General features: G+C 36.9%; 1 protein-coding gene across 1 annotated transcript; it reads left to right on the top strand.

The window, feature by feature from the left end:
- Window positions 1–25,824, top strand: TMEM244 (transmembrane protein 244). The gene is made up of 6 exons (XM_045499545.1): window positions 1–282; window positions 14,964–15,049; window positions 16,596–16,669; window positions 20,145–20,270; window positions 21,814–21,858; window positions 23,871–25,824. Exons 1-6 carry the CDS (start codon window positions 250–252, stop codon window positions 23,963–23,965), a joined length of 459 nt encoding a protein of 152 aa, XP_045355501.1. The 5' UTR covers window positions 1–249; the 3' UTR covers window positions 23,966–25,824.
- The last annotated feature ends 398 nt before the right edge of the window (window positions 25,825–26,222 follow it).

Here is a 26,222-nt window from a genome sequence, read left to right as displayed (position 1 = left end):
GACCAAACTACAAATGGAATGAGAACTCGGTCGTCTAATAAGGTTGTTCATCCCGGCGCTCAGCAGCTTACGTGTGGCTCACAGATGGCTTCTGTCTCATTCTGTGTAATCCAATCATCCTGCACTACTGTGTCTCACACTTAGTCTTCAGGAGTAATTGGGAAGCTCGCAGCGACAATTGTCTCTCCTTCCAGATGTTGTCAATAGAAAGAGAGTGTCTGTCACCACCGCTCTGACTAGGATGTGTCCATGGCTCTCCAGACCAGAGTTGCTGCAAGCAAGGTAAAGAGGAATGACTTCTTCGCATTGGCTTTCAGTTACTGCCTAGCACGGGTGTAAGCAAATATGTTCTATAAATGGCCTCTCTGTCAGCAGGCAACTTGTTTCACTTTTGGCTGGGAACTATGCAGAAAACATTCTGCGGCAATGCTTGCGTCCTGTGGTAATGGTGGCAATCTGGAGACACCCATGCCCAAGAGAAGATTCTAAACCATTCAGAGAATGGTTGTTTAGGAGAGACCGTTTCACCTTCTAGTATTAACACCTGCACCTCTGCTATCGGTTTCTGAAATCATGACAGTTTGGCCTCACTCTGTTTTTGGCAGGGGATGGCTTTCATTCCTCCCACTTCTAAAAGATGTGCAAGATTTTAAAGGAAAAGTATTGAAACATTTTAAGCTCTAGGTTTGTTAGTTTCTTTTTCCCTTGAGGCTAGTGTTAATAGTTGTGTTTTATTTCAGTATAAAAATACCCCTTTAAAAAAATCAAAGCACCTAAAACAAGGAAATATGCAAAGCCTCAAAGCAGCTGTGTAAATTCACACAGGCTTTGGGCCTATAAAGATCTAGTCTTAAGGGAATGACACTCTGGAAAGTCAGATTTTTACTTAAAAATTAAATTATGTTTTATGAATTAGTGCTACATTCGTTTTAGTAAAATATCAGCACTGTGTGTATTTCCTCAAGCTTTTTCTGCTCACTGCCATCATCACAACGTACATCATCAGTTAGAAATGTTAAGTATGGCAACAGCTAAGAAAAATTTTCTAGGTCAGTGAAAATATTATCTCAGGGAAAATATTTTTTTAAAACTTATTTTTAAGAGCATTTCAAACTATTCATAATTTATATATAGTTTGGGGATTGAACAAGCAATAATAACTTTTACTGGAGAGAAAAAAATTAAAAGGTAATATCCTTTTCCTTAAGTAGCTTACATAAAGAATGGGGACTCTATATTTAGTCTGGGCTTACACACACACACACACACACACACACACACACACACACACTCCTTCCAGGGTAAATATTCAGGTAATTGCTACAGGTCTTCCTTTTTTATAATCCCAGAGCTTTAGGTGTTAGAATCCCAGCTATAGAACATTAGGCCAACAGTGAATACATTCAAAATAGGTGAGTTGTTGAAAATCTGGTCTCATGATACATGCCTGTAAGTTATGAGTTAACTTTCCTTAAGTCCTTGTTCATTGTCAATATCATCATCACAGGAACTATTCAAATACTCATAAATTAATACTAATGGCAAAAGTGACCTTTATCCGAAGAGAATTTCAAGACTTAACAAACATTTATTGAGTGTATGCAATGTGCCAGCCATTGGGCTAATTAAATCCCCCCTGTCTCTATACTTTAAATGAGAGAAAAGCTGACTCAAGGGAAAGAGCCATGGCCAAAGGCCATTTAATTAATTTGCTGTCTGGGGAACTAGCACAGGAACTGGGAAGAAAGCCCAGGTATGAGGACTGCTAAATTGTTGTTCAGAATACAATGTATTGTTATTCAGAACTCCAGTAGGATACACATTTCATAACTACACTGAACTAATGTAAAGTTACAATCGTAAAACAAACACTGAATTTAAAAATCTCAGGGACACACCACATTCCTGTGTGTGGTTATTGACATGACCTAGAGAATTTCATCCATGCAGACACTTTCAGAGGGAACCACTATCTGAAGGCTGGACTGTGCTCCGTGGTACTACAGGCTAGAGAGATGTATTTCATGATTGCTCTGGAATTGCCCAAAGAACTAAGAAGTAAGCTTTCATGTGGGGAGGAATAGGGCAAGGTATTATCTGTGGAGCACATATAGTACTTAATGCTAGGAGTTGTACACGTGTTCTGAATACAAAACCCCTATGAGATTTTACCTATATTTTATAGATGAGTAAAACCAAACACAGAGTAATTGGCCAATGTCATAGACTTGCCAGTGAGAAACTGGAAAAGAAACCCTAGTGTCTCTCACCCTGGAGCCTGCATGTTTTACGAATAGACTATGGTTCATACTGAAGTGAAATTTTGTTATTATTTTTACTGCTCTTCACTCATCATTATTCAAAATATATTTATTGCGCACTTACCACAAACTAAGCAATAGCTTTGTGGCTGGAGAATTAAACATGATTAAATCCGTGTCTCTCTCCTGGAAAGTCTGGAGAAAAGGGAACCTCTATAAATAAGTATGCTACAAACAATGTGATCGGATCTGTAAGACATACACACAAGGCTATGGATGCAGAAGAAATAAGAAAGGATTGATTCTGTCCTACAGTAGGAGATGGAGTGGTAATAATGATACTTGAGCCAGACCTTGAAGAATACACATATATTTTCTCTGTAGTCAAAGAGTAAAGCTCTTCTAGTTAATGGGAGCATTCTGCTTTGCAAAATCACATAAGGGCTCCCAGTTTTCATAGAATAAATAGAGCAAGTTATTATAAATGGACTAGACCCAGAATTCCCATAGGGGACTTCTATACTCCAAAGATCATACATTCCTAATGCTACTTAAGATATTTCTGAGTAGAGAAAAAAAAGAAAAGCCACAGATATTTTTATGAAATAATAATTACATTGTCATCTAAACCTTATAAAGAGAGCAAAAGAAATAAACTACAGCTCAATCTTACTTATGGAAATAAAAGTGAAAAGCAAAATAAGATACATTAAGACCAAATAATATTTATTCTAAAAATGTGAGGGTGGTTCAATATTGGGTAATCTACTAACATAATTTATCTTGTTTATAAAACTAAGTAGGAAATTGTAGAATCATCTTCATAGATGCTGAAATGGCCTTTGACAAAAGTTAACAATGATTCCTGATTAAAACATTGAATAAAATAGGAAGTGATTATTTCTTTAGTGATAATATATATCTATAACAACATACACACAAACACAAACATTGCAATCCTAAATCCAGTATATTTCTTTCTTTTAAAAATTTTTTTAAACATTTATTCATTTTTGAGAGACAGAGCATGAGTAGGGGAGGGGCAGAGAGAGAGAGGGAGACACAGAATCTGAAGCAAACCCGAACTCATGGACTGCGAGATCATGACCTGAGCTGAAGTCAGATGCTTAACAGAATGAGCCACCCAGGCACCCCCAAGCCCGTATATTTCTTGATAGAGAATGTTAGAAGCATTCACAATAAGGCCAAGAACAAGGCAAGTATACTCACCAACTCCACCATTATTTGAAAATAAATTAGAGGTACTAGCCAATGCAATCAGACTACAATAAACAATGAAGCCATAAGAATTGGAGTAGAAGAGGGGCGCCTGGGTGGCTCAGTCGGTTAAGCATACGACTTCAGCTCAGGTCATGTTCTCACGGTCCATGAGTTCGAGCCCCGCGTTGGGCTCTGTGCTGACAGCTCAGAGCCTGGAGCATGTTTCAGATTCTGTGTCTCCCTCTCTCTGACCCTCCCCTGTTTATGCTCTGTCTCTCTCTGTCTCAAAAATAAATAAAGGTTAAAAAAAAATTAAAAAAAAAAAGAATTGGAGTAGAAGAAGTGAAACTATATTTACAGGTGATATTATTGTGTATTTGGGCAAACCAAGAGAATCAATAAAAACACTAACATAATTTTTAAAAACGATTCTGGGGGCCCCTGGGTGGCTCAGTTGGTTGGACCAGTGACTTCGGCTCAGGTCATGATCTTGCAGTTTGTGAGTTTGAGCACGCATTGCACTCTGTGCTGACAGCTCAGAGCCTGGAGCCTACTTCGGATTCTATGTCTCCCCCTCTCTCTGCCCCTACCCTGCTCACACTCTGTGTCTCTCTGTCTCTCAATAATAAATAAGTGTTTAAAAAAAAAGAGTCTGTAAAGTGATAGAATGTTAAATTAAAAACAAAACCCAGAAATCTTTATGTACATAAACAATACCACTTAGATGGTACCATAAGATAAATCTTTGGTAACATTAGTGGCAAAAGCAGGATTATTTTAAGAATAAATTTCGGGGTGCCCAGGTGGCTCAGTCACTTAGGCGTCTGACTTCGGCTCAGGTCATGATCTCGCGGCTTGTGAGTTCGAGTCCCGCCTCGGGCTCTGTGCTGACCGCTCAGAGTCTGGAGCCTGCTTCGGATTCTATGTCTCTGTCTCTCTCTCTCTCTCTGCCCCTCCCCTGCTCATGCTCTGTCTCTCTTGTCTGTCAAAAATAAATAAACATTAAAAAAATAAATAAATTTAAAAGGGGCACTTGGGTGGCTCAGTCGGTTAAGCATCTGATGTTGGCTCAGGTCACAATCTCACGGTTGGTGAGTTTGAGCCCCTTGTCAGGCTCTGTGCTGACAGATCGGAGCCTGGAACCCACTTCAGATTCTGTGTCTTCCTCTCTCTCTGCTTCTTCCCCGTTCATGCTCTGTCTCTTTCTCTCTCTCAAAAATAAAATAAACATTGCAACAGGAACTGTGTAAAATGTGTTATGAGGAAAAATTAAAATACTTTTGAAAGATACAAAAGCAAATTTGAATGAATTTGGAAACTTTTTTGTTTTGGTTTTTGGATAGCAGGAGTAAACATTATAAAGCCACCATTTATTCCCATCTTAATAATAAATTTAATATTATCCCAATAAAAATAATATAAAGTTGTTTTATAGAGCTATTTAAGTAGATTTTGAAGTTTATTTAGAAACAAACATAAAACATAGTTATGAGACCTCTAACAAAGAACAATGAGGGGTGCCTATATTAAAACATACTATAAAGCTTCTATAATTAAAACAGTGTTACATTTATCTATGAATAGACAGAAAGACAGGGAAATCAATGGAAGTGAATAGAAAGCTCACAAATAGACAAAAATGCATATAGAAATATAGTATAAAAAAAGCGAGTGTCTCACTGGCATGTCAGGCTGTGACAGAAAGCAAGGATGTACGAAGAAAATGATGACGATATGTAAAAAGAACACAGGAGGTATAGTGTAGGTGCTCAAATCGGTCAAATTTGGGACAATTTTAGCATCAACAAGAATCATGATTATTAATGTGTTGTAACATATGGAAAATAAAAAACACTACAAGTTACCAAAAATAGATGAATAAATGATATATACATAAGTTCAAGGTAAGAAGGGAGATCTCTAGGGGCGCCTGGATGGCTCAGTTGGTTAGGCGTCTGACTTCGGCTCAGGTCATGATCCCAGGGTTTGTGAGTTCAAGCCCCACGTGGGGTTCTGTGCTGACAGCTCAGAGACTAGAGCCTGCTTCCAATTCTGTGTCTCCCTCTCTCTCCCCCCTGTTTGTGCTCTGTCTCTCTCTCTCTCAAATATAAATAAACATTAAAAAAATGTTTAAAAAGAAGGGAGAGCTCTATGAAAGAATGTGCACTAATATGGAGAAGAAAAAATAAAATGAGAAAATTACTATTTTACAACACCAATGTAAGTAATTGATTCAGACAAGGTATATCGCTGGATGCTAAAGCCAATAAATACAAAGTTTTAGGGGAACAGAACATTCACATAATCTCAAGCATCACTCCACAGATTACTTATTAGTTATAAAGGATAAAGACTACAATTAAAACAGAGACATCAGCAGGCATCATCTTTACCAAGTGATCAAACTGATGAGACAAAATAGTATAATGTGTCTCCTCATGAGGTACAATGGAAATATACAATATTACATATGTAGAATTCTTCCCCAAAGATTCTAATCAGAAGGAAACCATCAGACCAATCTAGGGTATGGCACGGAAGAAGTATGACAACCAAATGTAATGTGAAAATGTATTTGTTTGTTTTTAATTGTTCATTTATTTATTTTGAGAGAGAGAGAGAGCAAGTGTGCGTGGATATGCAAGCAGGGGAGTGCACAGAGAGAGAGAGAGAGAGAGAGAGAGAGAGAGAGAGAGAGAGAAAATCCCAAGCAGACTCCATACTCAGCATGGAGCCGGACACAAGACTTGATCTTATGATCATGAGATCATACCCTGAGCTGAAATCAAGAATTGGACACTTAACCAACCAAGCCACCCAGGTGCCCCTAGAATGTGAAAATTTAATTGATTCTAAGTTTTGGGGACAACTGGAGAAATTTGAATATGAATTCTGTATAAATAATATTGTGTATCCATTAAACTTTCTCGTGTATGATAATAATTGTGTAATTATATAGGAAATGTCCCTACTGTTTTGAGAGTTCAGGGAAAAAAATACCTAAATTCACTGACAATTTTGTTTCCACTTTCTGTGCTTGAGAAATATGTTACAATTTTCACATTGCCTTTTCACGGTTTACCTGCTTGACTTTTTCTTGCAAAGGCTGTAGTTAAAGTTTAAGTCATTTAAATGGGGCAAAACCTAACATACAAAGATCTCTTTTGAAAGTATATATTTTATGTAAAATACAAAATACTCTGGTATAATGTAGTGTGAGATACATGTGCATAGATTAAGCTTAATCTACACTCCAGTAGCTGCTGGTTAGCATCTGGAGTATCCTTGTCAGGAGTCTACAGTTGAAAAGGTTCTCAGGCAGTTGAAAAGCTATTAGTGAAACCTACGCCAGAGACTTTGTCAATGAGCATAAGAAAGAAATTATAGTTTTTACTGATGAAATGAGTATTGTTCAAAATAGGCAAAATTGAACAGGCCTCACTATCCTTACATGAATGAGATATCAGAATCTGGGAAGGTCAACCACCTAAATACCATCACAGGAGCGCCCAATACCTAGAGCCCATATTCTTGTGTTGCCCCCAGTCTCACAACTCTACCCGCACCCCACCACACCCCCAACACACACACACTTCATGAAGAAATCTGTCAACTGATCTGGCCAAGATGGCTGACCCTGCCTTGAGGATATCATTGTGACATCCTCAGAGTAAACCTGGCAAACACAAAGTATTTGTCAAAGTGCTGGGAGACAGAGAGTGCAAACTCCCTATGTTTTCAAAAACAGGTTGTATAAGTGTTTTGGTGTTTGTCTGCTAATACATTTTTGTATATTTGGCGTGGGGTTAAGAATGACTTACTATGATTCTAGCATATGACATAGAAACCTGGTCTTTTCTCTTTCATTAGAAATTTATAAAACACAGAAAAAGTAGAAGGAAATGCCATGATCTTAGCATCTAAAGACAAACACTCTTAAGACATTTATGTTTCCTTTCAGATTTATAGTTTTTAGATACTGCATTAAGGGTATGGGAGAGAGATGGAAAGCCCCCACTTACTTCTCGTCTCTGGAAACTACAGGGGCTGACAAAAAGAACCTACAGCTCTGGATAGCAGTTTAACTTACATTTGTGAGAATAATGGATTGTGGATGATTTCACTTTTTTTGTGCTTCATGTTTTTACGTTTTCCAAAATTTCCTCAATGACGATTCAGTTCACAGATTTGTGTATACTTTTATCTTTTGTACTGAATACTTTGGGGACTGAATTAATGACTCTGCATTATTTTAATAAAAGCTGGAATTTAGAAAATCAAAGAGCCAACTGGGGTCCTAGAGTATTTTAGACCCTTTTGAACGTTAGAGACTGGAGAAGAAAGAGTGGAGACCTGAACTGACCAAAAACTGTTAACCACTACCTGAAAACAAGAGAATCTGTCTCATCTTCTCCCACCTCCCAGAACCACCCTCATCCTCATAACCTACGCTATCATATTAATTGTAATAGAGACAAGTATCTGAACTTGTTTTCTACATGTTTGTCTTACAAACAGTCTTAGTTTAACAGCAGGAAATAAGCCAGAAGCCTTCTCTTTCTAAGAAGTATTCTGGGTACTGACCCTTACCTCAACCCTATTTGTGGGGTGCCTTTTACATAGGTCACCATGCTTTGTGTGAGGCGAATTCTATCATTAGACATCCTGGCGCTTTAGAAAAGTTCATTTGACTGAAAGACAGCCACCTATGGTCCAGTCAGCTGTCTACCAGCCCCTGTTAATAGCACTGTATCCACCCTGGAGGCCATATAACAGGTAGTGACTGGTTTATCGAACCAGGTTCTCTTTTTGTGTGTGAGAGAGTTCATTAATTGGGAGAAGACTTGAAAGAAGAAACAAAGAGAGAAACAGAGACCAGAAGAGGTTAGTCATCACGTGGAAGATTGTCGCAGTGTTGTTGGGTCTCCAGTGCCACCGTGTACTTAACTACTGAGTTGTGGCTCCTGAATGGTGGCTAAAGAGCTAAATAGCTGCTGAGTCCATTTTCTAATTAATTCAGACATTATTCCAATAATCATCATTATGAAGTTTTTCTGTTCCCTTCAACTAGAGAAAGAGCCTAATGGACATATTGAAGTTTGAGATATAATTTAGAGTACTAATTCTACAAATAATATTTTTTTATCACTTGTAGCATCTGCCATTGCTGTAGATATGATGACTAGGTTGATGGTTTCTTTAGTTCTTATAAAGGGGATGGGGACACTATCTCCCCCATAGGATTCTATGTGCTCATAGTTAGACTTGGAAATATCCTTCAAGATCAGAGATTCTTAGCCAGGGATCCATGCATGGATTTTAGCAGTCCTGTGAAAACCCTGACATCGCACACAATGCCTTGTGTATTTGTGAGCATGTCTATTTTTCTGCATAGTCCATACTTCGCATTAGACATTCAACAAAATAATGAGCCCCTAAGGGTTAAAAACACCATTGTTTTATTTTACACATAAAAACATTACTCAGAGTAACTTGCCTACAATCATACAAGATGTGATAGCTAGAAACTAGGTCTCTCTCTTTCATTACAAATTTATAAAATACAGAAAAAAAGGGGGAGAAATCACCAATGATTGCACCATGTAAAGATAGACACCTTTAAGACTTTTCTATTTCCTACCAGAATTTAGGTTCAGATCACACTTTTGAAAACTACATATTGATTTATTGCTTCCTATTACACTTGTACTAAATTCTACTCACACCAGCAGTCTAGAACAATGTCTTTTATGTTCACCAGAACAAATAAATCTTCTAAAGATATATATATATATATATATATATATATATATATATATATATGTGTGTGTGTGTGTGTGTGTACATATATACGTATACATGTACACATATACGTATATGTATATATATATATCTTGCCTATAGGAGAACAATGGTATCTTACTGTTGTTTCAGTGTGCATTTCTTTATTATGAGTGAAGTAAAAGATTATATTTGTTCATTCTAGTTGGAATTCTGTCTCTCATCCATCTTGTCCATTTTGCTCAGGAATCCAGTTTTCCCAGCTGTCCATCTAATTCCCATTTAGACATTCTACCCGAGGAGGAAACTATAGGAGAAACCTACCTTCTGTTTATCACATGGACTTGTTCCTGTGTCCTCAGTAGATCTTTGCATTGCAATCATCTGAGAGGTTTGTTAAAATGCAGATACCCAGGCTCTACCCAATATCTAGAGAACCTTAATATCTAGATATGGAGTATGACCACATGCAAACACTTGGTATTTCTTAAGAATAATAAAATTTGAATAGCATTTAAAGGGCACGTGGGCTGACACTGAATATGAAGAGTGTGGACCATTATGATTCTCACTAACAACAGCCCTCTATCATTGTGAATCCTGGGTTATCTCCCTTCTGAGGTAGTCTTGCCCTCATAATCAGAACTGCAAAGTTTATGTTTTGACTTGGAGTTAATAAACTTGATATCAAATTGCAACTTTTCCATTGATCAGCTTTGTGCATATCACTTCATTTCTCCCAACCTCTGTTTCTTCATTTGAAAAGAGGTGATTACAATCTTAACTCAATTATAGTGCTTATTTTGAAGTATGAGATAATCTTTACAGGTATACTTTAAATGATTGTGTAAATATTAGATATATTTACTTGTTCTAATTGTTTACTGTGTGATACTTTTGTTTGTGTCACTTCCTTTGTCATCCCAAGAAGTCTGAAATAGCTTTGGGCACAGTGTCAACACTCAATAACTATCTGGTGATTATTATCTTATCGTTCAGCGAAGATTACTTTTATATGAGGTGGTGTTCCATGTGGCCTGGGCTCTGATCTGTCATAATGGTTACTCCTTAACACATGTGCAGGTTGAAAATCAGCCATGATTCTCTCACTCCTAAAACTGTAATGAGTGAGTCAACTCATATTCACTGAGAGCCCACCTGTGGCAGGAACCAGGCCAGCCACTGTGAATACCTTATTGAGCATAAAGGACATGTCCCAATCCTCCTCTAGGTAAAATGGGGTGTCATAGAACAGTTAGACCCCATATCTTTTAGCCAATTGCTTGAAGAAATACCACAAAATATGTGGAAAGTATCCTTCTGGGGCTGTTATGAAATGGTACAAGAAAATTCAAAGGATGAATGAAGACTAGGATGAAAGGTGGCTACTGACTCCAGAAGGATGGAATGAATATGAACTTCTCCTTTTTGAATTATGCCCAGAGTTAGAAGGTGGAGGAAGGACGGTAAAAGTATCCTCCAGACTGAGAAGGCACTTTGAGACTGCCAAACGAAGCAAGCCACTCCATACCATTTTCACAGAGTTTTACTCAGGGTAACTTACTGACCGTGGGGATCAGGTGGGTAATGATCCACACGCTATGCAGCCAAGTCCAAACCTTAACCCACAGATTTTGTAGAGGAAAGGGTATAGTTATCTAAAGTGGGCAGATCCAACAAGCCTTCCCGCATTCTGGTCAGAGCATACATTAACCTCCAAGGAGCCTGGAACACATAGCCCCAGGGGAGGGCACGAACAAGATGCAGGACCAAAGATGGAGTCAGTATTGTTAACACTCCTGGACCCAGTCAAACCAGTTTGGAAACTGGAAAGAAGGTTGAATGAGTTATGTAGCTGGAGCACTCAGTCTGCACTAAAGCTCTGAGATCTCAGAGACACACCTGCATATAGTAGTTCTGGTCTGGGGGATTCTGAAATCTCAAACTAAAATAATTTTATTCCTTTCTAGAAGGTATAGTTGTTCCTTAAATTCAACGCATTAAGAAAGGCTTTGTTGTTTAGGGCAGTAGAAGGAAAACTGGCATCACAATGCTTTTCATCAAAAAAGATAATTGTGAAGGTCACGTTTAGCAGACGGTTTTTTTGAAAGCAACTTATAAAGTATTTGCCATATCCTAAATTTGCACATGTTCCAGACTTGTGCAGATATATTCTACTCTCAAAATAGTCCTGCAATTATGCACAAATAAAACAACATGGGAGCTTTTTAATAAAGAAATTGCATTTATAATGATCTTGTATTTGCATATGATAAACCTCTAATCATTATAACACTGTGAAATATTAACAATAATGCTTTAACATCATCAAATATCCAGTCAAGTTCAAATAGCCAAATGTCATAAATGTCACATTTTTTTCACACTCTATTTGGTTCAGGATCCAAATATGTTTTTTTAAAGAGTAGAAAAGGGGCGCCTGGGGGCTAAGTTGGTTAAGTGTCCAACTTCTGCTCTGGTCATGATCTCATAGTTCGTGAGTTCGAGCCCCTCGTCAGGCTCTGTGCTGACAGCTCAGAGCCTGGAACCTGCTTCAGCTTCTGTGTCTCCCTCTCTCCTTCTGCCCCTTCTCCACTCGTGCTCTGCCTCTCTCTCTCTCCCCAAAATAAATAAACATTAAAAAAATAAACTAACTAAATAAAAATTATTTAAATTTTAATATTAACATAGAAATAATAGTTTTGTGTTTGTATATTAGTATAGGGACCATATATTATTTTCTTTAATTTTTTTAAATGTTTTATTTATTTTTGAGACAGATAGAGACAGAACATGAGCAGGGGAGGGGCAGAGAGAGAGGGAGACACAGAATCCAAAGCAGGCTCCAGGCTCTGAGCTGTCAGCACAGAGCCCGACACGGAGCTCGAGCTCACAAACCGCGAGATCATGACCTGAGCCAAAGTCAGATGCTCAACCGACCGAGCCACCCAGGTGCCCCAGGGACCATATGTTATTTATCTTATTTTGGATTGAATTGAAACAAAGCAATCATCTAGAAATATTTCAACTAGAGGCTATTAATGCTCAAATTAAAAGACAAACAAATTGATATTAATATATAGAATAAAGAGTAAAGCAAACTCAAAGACACATGACCCTTAAGAAAATTACAAGGCTGCAGAAGCATCAATGTTGTTGCCTACCACATCAGCAGATTCTTACCTCAACATTTGGGAAAGAATCCAACCAACTTAAATGTGGACACATTATTTGGATCTTCGACTCAGGCAAAGTTTTCACATGTTCTCATAACCGCTAAATAATCTCTACAAATGAGGGCTTTTTACTACTTCCATATTTATTCTACCACTTGGAAGACACTACTAGCTGCCTACATTGTAGCAGACCCCACTCCCCTTTTTTCCTTCTTTGTTAATAATTGCTAATAATTTTTATTTTATTATAGCAGTAGGTGCCAGTCCCCAGAGGCAAAGTCTCAGTGTTCTAAACCTACCATGGTAAACCCCTTTACTCTTTGCCTGTGCTCGTTCAGGAAGTGACCACATGACCCCAAGTGGTGGTTAATGAGAGAGACATAATGGGACATCTGATGGGGGTTTCTAGAAAATATTTTTATTCCCTAATAAAATAAAGAATAAAGAGAGCTATGAGAAGAAGGTCTCATCCTTTTCATTATTCCCTTATAAAGGATTGTGTCAGCTTACATGAAACCACAAAGCCATGCAGGTCTTAAAGAAAATTGAGGTGCTAAGGGTACAAACTTGCAGCTAATCGTGAGTCCTAGAACTCTAATGCACAGAATAGAGAGTATAGACAACAATATTGTATTACAATCACCAACTTGCTGACAGACTAGATCTTAAATGTTCCAACCACAAAAAAGAAATGATAATTACGTGACATGATGAAATGCTAACTATAGCTGCAATGCCACTTTATAGTACAATATACAAATGTATCAAATCAACATGCTGTACAACTTAAATTTACAAATGTACCAAACATATTTCAGTTAAAAATAATAAAATCCAAAAATAAATGAATAAATAAAAGAATGGGGATAGGAGGAGATTAAGGATCATGAGGGAGGGGAGATTAGGCAACAAGGAGTGGGAGATACTGAAGGGCAAAAAGGGAGGAGAATGATGGGCAGAGGGAGAAGAGACTTGGGCTAGGGGAAGTCGACAGGGAAAGAGTAGGGGGGAAATGCTAGGCATGGTATGAGTGTGGGCGGGCGGAGGGCATGGGACCCTGAAGGTGATAGAACCCTTAAGTACTGATTTCTTGTGGTTCTCTTAGGCCAGACAATCCACCCATTTTTAGGTAGTTGAAAGAAGGAAGTTCTTGGTAAGCCCATAAAGTTGGTCCAGTTAGCAAATTGGTTGTGGTGTGCTGGGCGCTAACTCTCTTCTCTTCTTGTCTCTAGCAGAGGGCTCCTCTGTGCCCAGGCCAATTAAAAGATTTGGTAGATTTGGTGAATTGGTGATTCAGAGAAGATGAATAATGCTCAAGTGTTATAAGAGTTGACCAAACAAGAAGACTTTTAAAAAGATTCAAAAGGGAAAAAGACAAACTAGAAAATTTCCATGTGAAATGCTGACATTTTTATTATATTCACAAGAATATATTTCAAAAGATTAATAGGGAGGTTCAGACATTTTCAATTGTTTATTGGCTTTTTAAATGTTTATTCATGTGAACTGCCTATTTATATTCGTTGTCCATTTTTCTCTTGGTTTGTTTGTCTTTTTTTTAATTTGTGTGTGTTTATGTATTATGGGTATCATTTTTTTGCTCTTAATATATATTGCAGATATTTTCTTCCATTTTATTTCTTGGCATTTAAGCCTTTAGTCCATTTCCAGTTTATTTTGGTGTCTGGTACGAGACTGGGATCTAATGGGATTTTTCTGTCTAGAAGTTAGACAATTTTCACAACACTGTTGAATAATCCATCTGGTCCCCATTAATCTGCAATGCTTCCTTGGTAAGTCTCATATGTGGTAGAGGCCATTTCAGGCCCCTCTCTGGTGTTTAGTCAATTGCTTTGTAAATTCTTGCACACAGGCTTAATTATTATTGTGAGATTATGTACCTTTTTGTTCACACTTTTCAAATTTTCTTAGCTGTTCTCATATTGTGACTATTATGATAGCTGAGATTTAAAATCATTTTGTCAGGGGCTTCTGGGTGGCTCAATCAGTTAAGCCTCCGACTTCAGCTCAGGTCATGATCTCACGGCTTATAAGTTTAAGCCCCGCACGGGGCTCTGTGCTGACAGCTCAGAGCCTGGAGCCTGCTTCGGATTCTGTGTCTCCCTCAATCTCTGCCCCTCCTCCTCTCTCTCTCTCTCTCTCTCTCTCTCTCTCTCTCTCTCAAAAATAAACATTAAAAAATTAAAAAAATAAAATCATTTTGTCAAATGAAACTATGAATGTTGGCATGAAGGAAGTATGTTATGGTAGATGGAAGGTAAGTGCTATGGATTTTTTTGTACTGCATTAAACCTTGGGGCAAATGTGGACCATGTCAGCCTTTCCAGTCCGAAAAACTTTCATTGTGGACTTTGAAGTCCTTCCCACCCGTGGGTCTCCAAGCAAAACAAAGGTAGCCAACACTATCTAGTGGTCATTCATCGTCTTTTGTTTGTCAGACTCGTTACCGACAACCGTGTGAAAAAGCCCAGGCTCTTGAACCTCACGCCTCTGTTCTCCGCAGGTTGTTTTGCAGAATCTCCTTATATGTGTCATTCTCTTCTACACTGTGTACTACGCGGTTCTGGGCATGTGCTGCATGATGCTCAAGTAAGTAGTGCGTTTCCTTCAAACAGAATGAAAAAGCTGAGATTGAATATGAAAGGAGTTTATATTTAATTCTTGACATGTCTTTATGGAAGAGAGGATACAACTTAAATATGGTGTATTTTCATGCCATTCTTAAGCAAAAATAAGCAAATGTGCCGTCTTCCAAAATGATCAAAGCACAATCTTGAAATGATATGGATAGATAGGGCCAGACAGGACTGTCCCCCTTACTTCTTTGGAAGATGGTCATGGAAAGAAAATGAAGCTATTACTCCCTGGGCTGGTATTGAATCAGAGCAGTTTGAATGAGAAGGGAATTTAGAGATAATCTACATCAAATTTAAATATTCTGATATATACTGAAATATCTCTTGGACTCAAGTCAGGAGACCTAAATTCTGGCCCAGGTTCTTACTAACTTTCTGAAACATATTAACTAAGCCATAGAACTTCTCTTATTTTAATTGTCTTCATTTGTCAAGTGGAAGTAATTGATCAAAAGAAGGTTATTATGAGGACAAAGTAAAACGTGTATTTTTAATGCTATTTCTATGTAAGTGGGAGGCAATTTTTTCAGGTAATTTTTTTAGTCTCGCTGTGATTTAATTTTGTCTCTACAGATTTAGGTTGCCAATACATTGACTGCCTTGAAATACATTACGTAGATTTACAAATAATTTCTAAGAAGCTGAGTGTTTATACAATTTAATTTTATTGTGCAAGCAAGGAGTTAGGACCCTTTGATTTCAATATGCAAATGAGTACCCAAAAATAATTATACCAACTTCTGCAATGGGAATAATGTTATTCAGCATGCTTGCAGGCAAACCCACCGAGGAAGCATCTGCTGCTCTAACAGGGTCTCAGCTGTTGCTGGGACTGGAGATGGTGAGGCCATGCCTGGAGCAGGCAGGAGCTGAGAATCTTTAGGGCTCTCTGAGCCTCATTTCAAGGATTTGTAGTTAATGTGAGTCAGAGGACAGGAATTTTAAGTTCTTGGGCCTTAAAGCTCCAGGAGGCGGCTAACTGATTGGCCAGCTGCACACAACTACAAACAGGCACAGTAGAGGGGGTATATTTATAGACTCCAATTTTACAACAGGAAGAGGTCTCAGAGATTAACCTTTTCGGTTTACAGATGAGACACTGACGTTTGGCTCCAAATGGAACTGACTTGCCCAGATTCACAGTTTCACAGCACCATCAGGATTAGAACCCGGGTCTTGTTTGTTTCCATGCCTATGCTTTTGACACAGAATTAGATTCTCCTCCCATATTTGATGTCAAAGACCGCCAAGATTACAGCGAAGACCCAAAATACAATGAAGTCCACTTGGTGGACAAAGTGGACTTAATTGGACAAATAAGACAATATGGATAAAAAGATTATTTGGTTGCCATGCAGGTCAGCCAGCTTCTAAATGTCTCACACATGGTAAAGCTAATGCATTATGTTGTATGTGAAGAGCGATATTCAAGGCCTTGATGTACGAAGCTGTGAACTGCCTCCTCCAGGGTAAACTATTTTCATTTGTAACATCTTCAGGGTGTATGAGTTGGATGTCCTGGCACCATTTGATTTCAAAACGAACCCCTCATGGCTCAACACAAATTATAAAGGTAATTGGTTTTAATTTCCAATCTTTGTCAATTAGCGAATCAAATGCCTCCAAAAATCAAAAATAGTTGTTGTTTCATAAAAATTTATAAAATATCAGGCTTTCCTCTCAGCCATCTGTATCTTATATCTGACTTAAGAAATTAATGTAGAAAAAATGCCATCACAAATTTTAAAGTGGCTATTCCTTAAAGATGGGATGGGATGGAATGGTGGAATAATTGAAAAGAATTACTATATGAATTTCTATTTGGTAATTTTATAGGTAAATTTTTTGTGCATTAAATATTTTTCAAAGGAAAGGAAGAATGATTTAATATGTTGATGTAAAAATGCTCATGAGATGTGGCATGGAAAATGAAGACAATAGTGTTTGTGTAGTGTAATTATTCATTTTTGTAGAACAGAGTAAAATACATGGTGTCAGTGGTAAGAAATCTGGAGAATTATGCAACAAACTGTTATCTCCCAGCTGGGATGACAGAGGACTTTCATTTTCTGCTTTGTACATTTCTGCTTAGTTTGATTTTTCTTTCCAAGATAGGAAAAAAAGGGGGGGGGGGAGATGATATGAAAGAGTATACTAAGGAAAAATTTATCTTTTTAAATTAATCATTTTTATTGAAAAAGTAATTATTAATTAATACCTGCTATACTCATCACCCATATATATGTTAATAATAACAGCTATTTATATTGAATCTATGTCAAACATACTTATTTGGTGGGTATTCAAGGTAAGTTTGTCTCATCTTTAGAAAAAGAAGATTTTAATGTTATTTCCACTATAAAATAATACACATAAATTAATGAAAGCTTATAAAATACCTACAAGTAGCAAGGAGAAAAACAGAAATTCAATCACAAACTTACATTCAAAATATAATCATTCTTAACATTCTGTTAAATTTCTTCCGACTTTTTTTTTTTAAGTGAATTATGGATTCTTTAAACATTACAATTCTTTAGAAAACCACTGGACGTGGTTTGTTTGGAACAAATATGCAAATATACAAAAATTGCCTGAAGCCAAAGAAACCCGGTTTTGAATATGACTTGTACAGGAAACTTGGTCAGTTAAAATTACTGCATTCAAGAAGAAAAGCTTTAGAACAACTTCCTCAAATGGGTAACCTTGTTTGGTGCTATTATGGATTCAAGTTTGGATAGACAAAGAATAAGTTAGGAAAAAGAGGCTTTCATTCTAATGAGACACAAGAGGTCTAACATTCTATTTTAACCTTCTCTTTATGCACTTCCCTATTGAACACAGAATTCACTTGTTTTCTATCAAAACTGTCCACAGTTGATATCGTCACAGTAAAGAGTTAAGTAGGGGCTGTGTATGTGTTTTGGGGAGGGGATTTAAAACTCAACTGTTACTATTTAATTCTTGCCTTTGGGTCAGTCAATGAAAGATAGGAATGACACAGCTTATTGGAAAGGCTGTGTTTTTACATAGCAGAGATTAGTGAAAATCCCCAGGATGCCTGGCACGGTTTATATCGCTCTTTCCCCTCACAAAACACTAACATTTGTACAAAGATATCAATAAAACCTTAGCCTATTAGATCTTTAATTTTGGGCTTGGGCAGATAACTGCCATAACTCTTCAAAGTTGTTACTTTGAGAATTTAGACTAATCTCAGAGATAAAGTGTAAGAGTAATCTCAGAGCCTTGGGCATGTATCTAGGGTCAAGTTTCTTGTCTGTTTCAATGATTTTGTCACCCAGGAGAGTCGGTTTAGCAAGGACACTGGAAAGTTTAAGTCTAGTTAAAACATTTTGATTACTAATAGCTTTCCTTTACATAGCAGAGAATAGGTTGCAAATTGCTTTCATTTTAAGTTAACATCCTCCCAACATTTTTTTTTTTTTGAGGTAGATAAGATAGCACTCCATTTCCCAATTATAGAGAAAGACTGACCCAGAGGTTAAAATTGTGCTCAAGGTTTTATAACTAAGCTTATGAGGCAAGACTGTAACATTGGTATCCTGACTTTAAATTGTGTACTGCTTCTTTTACATCATGCTTTCTTTCATTTCATAAACAAAGCATAAGCCTTTTTTATCAACATATGCAAATATAGCTTGTTCAAGACAAAAATCAATGTCTCCAAGCAGCTGCAAGTTAACCTATAAAATCTGTAAATGCTGATAACGGAGGCATCTCTATTTCCCTATAATAATCTGGGGGCTCTGTGAGCCACTGACAGAGGCAGCTGTGGAAATGTGGTAGAAAGACGTGGAGTCACTATGACACAGCAATGCACTTCCTTCCACAACCTTGATTGTAGGGAATAGGACATACTGAACTGAACCTCATTCCCTTATGATAAAAAGGAGCTGGTGTGAATTCTCCATTCAACTTCTGAAACCTGTTAAGTTAAATTAAATAAAATCGAAGAGGAATAAGTGGAAGGCCTTTAAAAAGGATGGCAATTGGGACCTGCTTACTTGGTTGGTGTTTTGCTTGCCCATGAAACACTCACTGGCTCGTTGGTTAATAAATGACTTCTGCATGATAGCATATCATGTGATTATTTAACCCTTTGTTTTGAAAAATAGAGAGTTTGCCTGTCTGGATTCATTGATTCCTGAATTATAAGAACGTATAATCAATTGCTGTGTTTTGTTTTGTCTTGTTTTGTTTTCAAAAATAGAAAGGTAATTTTTATGGAAAGTGATACCATTGCAAAGGGACCTTGACGTGTGTCACGTATATTTGTCACATGCATTTGATGGATCTCTCCTTTGAAACCACTTTAAAGATCCATACCAAAGACAAAAGGCAAAGGTTGACCCTTCACACATTCAAGGCTCTTAGAGATTTGTGGTCCTGACCTATAAATAATGAGCTCTTTATACATGTTCAGGGAAAGCACTCCAAGACAATTGGGGGGATTTAGAAGAGTGCCTCCATCCACATGAGCCATTTATGAGGCTTCCTTTCATCCATGGTTATCAGTTATGTGTCCCAAATGACTATCTGGGCATGCCATTTTATTATAAAGACACAAAGGAATTCATTTCCAAGTTAGGCAATGATTGGTACCAAAGAAATGTTATAAATCAATGAACTCTTATGTTTCTTTTTTTCATTTCCTAAAACTGAGAACTGAATTTCTCATTAGTTTCTAATATATCTTAAATCGAGATTTGCAATCCAACTGTAGATCAGCAGGTATTGATTCCATTGTAACCTTCCTTTATTGTATTTTACCTTTTAAAATGGTAAGTACAAAGAAGTACAAAAGAGATACTGTTATTTTTCTATTAAGTCTGAGGATTATTAAGAAATAGAATATGTTAACAAGTTCTTATCCAAAGTTGAGGATTGTTAAAAGATGGGATATTTTAAAAATTCTTGCCAAAATGTCTTCACAGACATTGTTGTAATGGTCCTAATACTAATTGTGTTTCAGAGTTGTTAGTTCCTCTAGTTCCAAATAATTATATTCTCCATTCCATTTGCAGTCCTTTTAATCTCAACACAGGTTACCTACTTGGTGTGTGGATTGCTTTTCGTTCTGGTTGTAGAAGAATGGGTCTGGGATTATGCTATTTCAGTAACCATTCTTCATGTTGCCATCACTTCAACTGGTAAGCAAGATAAAATAAAGGAAACAAAGTATGTTAAATCTGATGTTGTACCTAAATTGATTCATAAGAGTAGAACTTTGTTATATGCATATTGCCCTCTGATGGCTAATAAAACTGGTTAGAGTTCTTTATTCCTTCCCACACTACTCCTCCCCACCAAGTTCTCTTACCACTTCCTGGGGAAGATTTTGATTGGCTACACCTTCTAATTCAAAATGGTACTGAAATGTAGATAGATGTGTCCTATTCTCCTCTCATATTCAACTTGCCAACAGCTTGTACAGGCTTTGCCTCTGTTTGGAATACTTTTGCTCCAAAACCCTCCCTTGAGGCAGAAATTGACCAAATCCTGGGACCTGGGACCTGAGGAAACTCATACTGGTAGGCTGGCAAACTTCCCAACAGTAGTTAATTTACCAAGAATACTAGGTTCTTAAACTAAAGGGTTTTATTTCTACCTGTGATCTTTGGAGTCAAAAGAAAATGGATTAAATTCCAATCCTACCTTTTTAAGAAGTGCATGGTCTTAAGGAAAGTCACAACATCATTCACATTAGTTGTCTCCTGTGTAGATGGGGGAGACCCAGTGACATGTCAATGAGAATGAGAAATTTTCTGACTAGTGTCTAAGCATATATTTATTCAGTAAATGACAGTTCAAACACTCTTTCCTCTAGCCATTCAAAATGTACTCTTCTATTGTAACTTTTCTCCCTTCCTGTCTTCCATTGAAAAAAAAATACTAGTCAAGGTATGCGTGGTAATCAACCACAAGTTATAACTCAAAGTTATTATTTATTAGCAACTTAAATCACTCTTATATTTTCAGTGCTGTGGTCTATTAATGGTTTAATCAATCTCCATCTTAAACAATTTCCAAATGAATTGCTACATCCCAGCATCACTATTATTAGAGAATGCTGGTATATCAATATCCTAGTCCCCTGGCACACACCCTCCCTTAGTAACTTTTGGAACCCCTGAACCCCATAACTCAAATTCTCTGTTTTACTTTGGGGACTAAGTTCAAATGGAAGACAGTCATAGGATATTTGCAAACGGGCTCTGGAGCATAGGGTGGCTCAATCTTCAAGGCTGAGATAGGCAACAGGTTTTAGACCCAGAAAAGTTACAAGTTAATTGTCTGACACATGGCACAAAGAAAGTGCTTAACAAATATTGCTGAGTAGAATTGAGCTCAGAGCGAAGTGGCTCAGAACTCCAGGGTAAGTCAGGTTTTAAGGATGGTCTTAGGATCATCTCTGTTGCATAACACTCGAATCAACTCATAATCAAATCAACACTCAATCAATTCAAAACATCATTCCTAGAAGAGGAGTTTCAGGTATCTGATTTCACAAATGACTTTCTAGACTACGAATTAAATACAGCTTTGGGGATACCCAATTTTATGAATGTGGATAAAACTTCTCTTTGTTATGTGGATATGATCTGACCAAACAAGTATTTCTTCGTTGACTAAAAAGAAAAATAACATATATTTTAAAAATTAACAACATCCTTTTTTTTCTTTCTTTTGCAGTTATGTTGGAATTCCCCTTGACATCACATTGGTGGGCTGCTTTAGGTATATACATATGATACCATATGTTATACACATGTGTGTATGTATTAGGTACAACATAAATATTTTTATATACAGTGGGGCATCAAAATATTTTTTGTGTGGGTCAGGTCTGCTGACCTGAGTCTCCATCTTTCTAAAATTACATAGGGTAAAACACTGGATATAGATTTATGACATATTCTTTTGGTTCTCTTTCAATATGAGTGACATTGCTGTTTTCATAGTAGCATTATTTCATCTATTTTTTTTCTTCCCACAAATCGAACAACTGAATTAATCAGTTGTGTATCTAGTAAGAAAATTAGCCAATTTACAGTGGACTTCTCTAAAGCTTTTCCTTTAGCTTAAGCCATGTATGGACCACAAAAATTTTTACCTTTCCTCTTTTCAGTAAGTTTGGCAATAGTTTTATCTAAATATTGTCATGCTTAATAGTGGAAAATAGAAATGCAGCATTTTACTACATTGTTTTCCCCAAAGCCAAGTTATCTGTTTATAGTATCAGTATTATTTATATTACTCATTAGCTCCCTTCACTAGAATTTAATTTTCCACTTCCCTTACATCTCCATAAGCCTTAGTGTGTATTCTTCTCTAATATTGTTCAGTACATACAGAACACACATGAGAAAGTACTGAAATTTTATTTTGCATGAGGCTTTCAAAAAATGCACATTTTTTTTTAATTTTTTTTTTCAACGTTTATTTATTTTTGGGACAGTTAGAGACAGAGCATGAACGGGGGAGGGGCAGAGAGAGAGGGAGACACAGAATCGGAAACAGGCTCCAGGCTCTGAGCCATCAGCCCAGAGCTCGACGCGGGGCTCGAACTCACGGACCGCGAGATCGTGACCTGGCTGAAGTCGGACGCCCAACCGACTGCGCCACCCAGGCGCCCCAAAAAATGCACATTTTTAATAAATCAGAAAGAAAATCCTGAAAGACATGCTATAATTAGAAATGCTCTTATCTCTCCATGAAAAACAAGAACTTATCTCTTGGATTTTATTTGCAATACCACAAAATTTACTTTATTTAAAGCCCTAGGCATTTCAGTCACATAGCAAATGCCACCTGATGACAGAGGAAGTCTGTTGGTGAACTGGAATGGCCAATAGAATTGCTAAAATAGTTGGGTCACTATTTCAGTTTTAAGAACTAGGGTTGCTTTACTCAGAGAATGGTGGCCAAATGACGTTTGAGGTAACCTTCTTCTGTTTGCGTTGAGTTAAAAAATTTAGATATAAATGAAATGTGGCTACACAGCTTGGAAATTCTATCTCATGGTCCCGCACTAGATGTGTGTCTGAGTGAGGAAGTTGTCCAGTCCTGCTGAGCCTCTGATCCCCTAAGGGCTCTCACCTCTGGGAACTTTACCTTTCATGGGAGTTACACTGTTACCGGCATCCAAGGAATCACAGATTTATGGAAGCCGTGTTAGGCTGGATTAATATTAAAACAAAACAAAACAAAACACAAGAATTGCTGGGCCAATGAAATCAGAGCTAAAGGCATTTTCATATAACCGAATAGCGGAGGTAGGTAGACTTCTGTTTTCAAAATCTCTTCTATGCTAAGAAATATTTTCCAAGTTAGAAGAGAGCATATCTTCCATTTATAATTAGAGAGGAAATACCTTATAAAATATTTTTAAATAACAACAACACAAACAAATGGCAGGTCTGAAGAGCTACAAGAATTGAGAATCGTGAAATCCCTGGCATGTGCTTTGACTTCACTGTCTTTGAATTTCTGAGTTTTAAGAGCTCCTTACTATTAATTTGACACAACCACACATCTATTCCCTGAAGGAAGTTTTGAATTTCAACAATTTATCAGCACAGAATATATACCTACTGTCTCTTAGCTGAATCTATAAACTACCCTATTTCAAATGCTATGTCAGTTTCAGGAACATTATTTTAGTCATGACAATTGTTCTTATTCATAATCTCACCAATGAATTATTCATTATTGGTAGTTAACCAAAACTTCCCTTTCATTACTTGCAGGATCCGGCTTAATTTCAATGATATGTGGAGGCCAGGCTTTCGCATACTGTTTGTTCAAAGACAACTTTATCTATCCAGATCTGGATGAGTTTTAACAAAACAGCTGAATTAATTCGCCTCAGACTTTCTGTATTATTACATACATTGTGTCAGAGCTAAATTGTAGTTTTCTGGTTCACACCTTATATTCAAGGTTGAATGTATTCTAGATACTTTATAACTATGAAAAGAAAAGGAGAAGTTAATGGAGAGCAGAAGAATCCTAGTAAGATATTCATGAGCAGAATGTTGCAAATTCATAAAATGCAGTATTTACCAAAGAGTGGACACTAGTTTCAAAATATGTTAATAGTGCCATGCAAGGAAAAAAAGTTGCATGTTTAAGTATATTTGTAGAATCTTGGGTTTATGTAAAATATGTTTATTTTAGGACTTCTCAGAATCTTTAACATACTATTGAGAACAAGACGTGTCTAAGTAGTAGTATACATTATGCACTGTTTCTCAGACATATTTGACTAGGGACACACTTTATTTCTGAGACACAGAGAGAAAGACAGAGCACAAGTGGGGGAGGGGGAGAGAAAGAGGGAGACACAGAATCCGAAGCAGGCTCCAGGCTCTGAGCTGTCAGCACAGAGCCCGATGGGGGGCTTGAACCCATGAACCGTGAGATCATGACCTGAGCTGAAGTCGGAGGCTTAACTGACTGAGTCACCCAGGCACCCTGGGGACACACTAGAAAACACTGATGTATCGTGTGGGTGTGGAAATTATAATATAGAAGAGAGTGGAGTTAAAACTACTACAAATCCCTATAAGCTGAATTAAATTCTATTACTGTCCCACAGTATTTGTTTTTGTGATAGAGCATTTCTTGTAAAATTATTGCCTTTTAAAAAATATCAGTGTCTATTTCTTTCCTTAGACTATGTTCTTTTAATATAGTGCTCCTCAAAATTTTGTATGCATTTGAAACACCTGGAAATCTTATCACAATGCAGATTTGGGTTTGGAAGGGCTGCGATGGAGCCTAAAATTCTGTATTTCTAACAATTCCGAGAAAATGACTGTGCTGTTGGTTCATGGGCCACAGTTTGAGTAGCAAGGTACAAGTGGTTGGGAGCAGATATTTTTAGAGGTTATATAGCTCTGCACTGCCAGTCCTATGTTGTTGTTTTTTTTTTATATCATTGTTATGCAATGTTTGTTGAATTGGATTAATACTGAGACTAGTTAAATTTATATAATTGTCTTAAATATTTACCACTTGTAAATGTAGATTAAAGTCTCTTTTGATATAAAATAAGTGCACACCATGGTTACAGCTAAAATATAAATATAGGGAAAAGGATAGGAAAGTAACATATACCACTTCCCCTCCATCCACGTATTCCCACACACAAACATTTTGGGCAACAATTAGAAACTAAGTTAAACCAGCTCTAGAATTGTTTCCTAGATGACTCTTTTTTACTCTAAAAATCTAATTCTTCCATAAAGGTTTGCATTTAACCACTAAGAAATGTCATGCTAATTATATGTATTCATACATACACAAAAACTACACTGTGTTGATCAGTTACTGGTTAGATAATTCAAGCTTCTCATGCACATACAAGCACAAAAGTATTCCTACTTTCTTCCTTGCTTCTCACATTTACTTATTTCCACGAACTTTTGCCTTCCATCCATTATTCTCAATCTTTCCATTAATTTCCTCCAAAATATTTCATCATGGAATTAGCAAAATATGTAATTCATCTAAATCAGTCAAAGGATTGTGAATTCCAATTATTAATAAAGATTTTTCTTTCATCTTTAAAGGAAGTCAGCATAAGGTAGCTATGAACGGGTCAGCATTATCATCTTTGATTCTCCAAATAAAACCCTACTGAAGCACCCAGAAAAGAGTGTTTGGTTATATATATAACAAAACTCAATTCTGCTCTACGAAAAATACAAATATCAAACAAACCGTGAATGAGAAAGTCTGCCCCTATAGAAACTCACACATGGAAGAAATTTACAGAAACATTAAAGCTGCCTAAATAAATTTGATAATTAAAAAAAGATTTGGTTGATTAAGTACTTTTTAATATATTGAGAATTAAGTTACACTAGTAAATTAGAATAACAATCTCTCCAGACTCAAGACCATAATATCTTATCATTCTGTAGTGTAGCTTAATTAGCATGTTTATTTCTAGGATTAGGAATCCATCTGCTCAGGTAATTACTATTGTGTGAATCCTCTTTATTTTTTTCTCCTGATCACAAGAATAATCTGTGATTTTCTTCTCTTACTCATTAAAATGATTATCATTATCTATTTGATGACACCACTTGACA

Source organism: Leopardus geoffroyi, chromosome B2 (genome assembly GCF_018350155.1).
Source record: "Leopardus geoffroyi isolate Oge1 chromosome B2, O.geoffroyi_Oge1_pat1.0, whole genome shotgun sequence".
NCBI lineage: Eukaryota > Metazoa > Chordata > Mammalia > Carnivora > Felidae > Leopardus > Leopardus geoffroyi.
The sequence above is the reverse complement of the archived record's forward strand: the minus strand, read 5'-3'. Positions and strand labels throughout refer to the sequence as shown.